The 3,384-nt window shown below is 36.2% G+C and overlaps 1 protein-coding gene across 1 annotated transcript; it reads right to left on the reverse strand.

Annotated features, from left to right (window-relative positions):
- Positions 1-1,027: 1,027 nt before the first annotated feature.
- On the reverse strand, positions 1,028-2,563 carry LOC115885835. The gene has a single exon (XM_030904861.1). It carries the CDS (start codon positions 2,561-2,563, stop codon positions 1,028-1,030), a length of 1,536 nt encoding a protein of 511 aa, XP_030760721.1.
- Positions 2,564-3,384: the final 821 nt, after the last annotated feature.

The following is a 3,384-nucleotide window of genomic DNA, read 5'->3' on the forward strand; positions in this document are numbered from 1 at the left end:
TTACAGTTTCGAGGATACGTTGACCGGTAAACGTTACTTATGTTTTTTAGAGAACGGTTTTCAAGACGTGTTAGAAAAGTTAAATTTAGATCGCATTAATAGAGTGATTCCAACATGACTTTCATTATGACCCAGCACCCCCACCCCCACCATGTAAGAAATGTTAAAAATTATTTATATCATAATTTTGTAGACTCAGGGATAGAAAGAGGTGGACCAATTGCATGTGCCTCCTCGATCACCTGACCTATCCATTTTAGATTTTTTTATGCGGTATGGTTAACAACAAGGTTTACAAAAGAACTTATGAATTAAGAAAGACACTCGAAGAAGCGGTACAGGAGAAGTTTAATTAAGTCGACCGGTCGTTCTGTGAGAATAGCTAGAAATTCAGTTCTAAAAAGATGCATTTATGTACTCAAAACAATGGCAGATATTTTGAACATTTTCTAAAGTAACTTAAAATATATGTAGTAATATTATTTTTTAAGTTTTAGTTTGTGTAGGGGAGACCGGGGTCAATTGAACCATTTTGTACAAATTTATTTTTTCTGGCTAGAAAATTACTAAATTCGATTTTAAATTTATGTTAACATATAGCTGGGAACTTGATATACATGACCTCGTAGTTAAATTAAACTATAGATAAGCAAAAACAAATATGTAAACAAAAATAAGGGATGGTGCATAATATTACAAACGACCCCGGTCAAGGGTCAGTTGAAACACGTTATGGGGACAATTGTAACAAAAGGAAAATATACCAAATAAAACCGATATTGTTTTTTATTTTCGGTTTTCAGTCAAAAAATGGAACTATAAAAAATCCAAATCAAGTAGGAACTATAAAAAAATTGCCTCATAACAACACAACAAAATTAACACAAATTAATATTCTATTTATGAGGAGGAACATTAATAGGAATGAAGAAATATAAAATAACACTTTCAAAAACGCGTGAAAACAAAAAAAAACACCTGATGGTGCTTAATTATTAATATGTAACACTTAACCTTAAATTTTTGGTTAATCGCTTTCACAATTATGGCAAATAAAATATGCAAACTCTTGCGATATACATGCTTCATGCGACCACATTTTACAGTCCATACATTGCACCCACTTTTCACCCGGCTTGCTGTTTTTAAAGGGTTCCACACACACTAAACAAAAACATGCATCTTCCTCATCGTCGGTAGAATCTTTAGATGACTCCTTTCTTATTATCGCGGGCGTTTTTTTCGGAATCTTCTTTTTCTTTTCGTCTGTTCCTATATTCCGTTTGACTTTTTCTATTTTCTTTTGACGGATTTTTTTGTTTATCTCCCTCTCTATATCATCTTTTTCTGGTGTATCGGTGTACACGGTGGACTTTCTTTTTTTCTTTCCTCTTGCTGGCATCTTTCGTGGTGGAGCTTTCCCAAAAGGCCTAATAGCTTCCGGTGAAAAAGTGTCATTTTGGGTGGTAACTTTGTCCAAAGTGTCAGAATTTCGTGGACCTCGAGAAGTCGATGGGATAGGATTTTGAAACTCATCTAAAGTTGTATTTAAACTAGTGGAGGGAATCTTGGCTGGGGGTTCTCTATCGATGACAGATATTGACGGAGTAGGGTTTTCTTCTTCCAAAGTTGAAACTGTGTGATTCAAGTTGTTGCCTGTATCTAAACTAGGATGTTTAGCTGGAGGTTCAGTTGGAGGCAACCTGTCGGTGACAAAAGATGGAGAGAAATTTGTCTCGGAAAAAATATCCCTGTTAAATGGATATATCCCTGTGCACTTGAAACCAGCTTGAATGTTGCTTTGTGTTAGAGCTAAGGGCAATGCTATTGAGACAATTCCGGGTAAATCATATATAGACATCGGTTTGCCAGGGTGACTACGAATCCAACCATCACAAGCAGAGTTTATTGCTTTTTTAAAAGGACCGAAAATTGTTCGGTCGAGGGGCTGCAATTTATGCGAGCAGTGGGGTGGAAAGGAAAGCATTACTATTCCGTTAGTTTTACAAATGTCCAGAGCATCTATACTAATATGGGATGAATGGTTATCTAGTGTAAGTAAAACCTTATGAGTTTGTGACGAATTTGTATGCTTTTGAAAATGTTTTAAAAACAAGACGAACTCTTTATCTTGCATCCATCCAGACCCGTTTCCAGCACCAACACACCCTGGTGGATCATCACGAATAAAATGCTCTTGAAAGCGTAGTCTAGGAAATATAAACATTGGCGGAATCGAATTGCCTAGTGCATTTATTGCTACCGTAACTGTTACGAGTGTACCACGTTCTTGTGAGGTAATTGCACCCACTTGTTTCGTGCCCCTTTTTGCCACAATTCGATTAGGTTTCTGGACTGTTGTTACGCCAGTTTCATCTAAGTTGTAAATGTCTTTTGCTTCAAATATATCGCGATCCAACACTTTGGCAAGATTATCAAAGAATACAGAAACATTTGCCTGATTGAAGCTAGTTGCCCTGGCTAAACTGGTTGCTTGTGGGGCTCTTATTGATAAGTCACGGTGTCTTGACATGAAACCAGAAAACCAGTCTTCTCCCGCCATGCCATTTTTAATTCAAGTGTCCGGTTTATCTATATTATATTTATTGGTTAATTCAAACGCAAGTTTCCGAATATCTTTAGTTGACAAGCCTTGATAAATGTTTGCAGCTTTTTTTATGTAATTTACCATTTCGGGTTTCTTGAAGTGCATTAAACATTTTAGTCGCAGGTGTATACCCCATTGAAACAGTTGTTTGACCTTCAGTGTTTGCCGCAGCTTCTTTCTTTCGTTTGTACCTCAACAAAGACACATGAGAGATCCCAAATTGATTAGCAGCTAGCCGTAGAGAAAGCCCATTTTGGAGCTCTGCATACGCCGATTCGTATAAAGATATATCTCGACTTGATCGATCAGTTTTTAGGATTCTTTTACGGGGCATCTGAAATGAAATAAACTAATTAATTTATTTTTCAAGAAGACGGGGTCAATTGAAACGTCCCCGTTACAACTGACCCCAAGCGACATTTTGAAATAAATGGCACCATATTTACTACAAGCTAAATTAATTTGAAAACCTAACCCACGTAAAATAAAGTTAAGTTAATGGCCTAAATAATTTAAAACTGACACCGAACCAAATGTGTAATAAGATATAAGTGTATAATAAGTGTATAAGATTCAATTACACATACATAATTATTATCGTAGATACTTGTAAAAACACAAAATCTCGCACTACGTATATATGCGAAAGAAAGTCCCCGATATAGGGTAAAAAGTTCTGAGCGCAGTTTGTTTCTAGCTTGTACGGGAAAAAAGTTTTGATTAGTGTTTCAATTGACCCGTGTTACAATTGACCCCGGTCACCCCTAATGTAAATT

The sequence above is a fragment of the Sitophilus oryzae genome, unplaced genomic scaffold (genome assembly GCF_002938485.1).
Source record: "Sitophilus oryzae breed Bouriz unplaced genomic scaffold, Soryzae_2.0 scaffold_425_pilon_pilon, whole genome shotgun sequence".
In the NCBI taxonomy this organism is placed as follows: Eukaryota; Metazoa; Arthropoda; class Insecta; order Coleoptera; family Curculionidae; genus Sitophilus; species Sitophilus oryzae.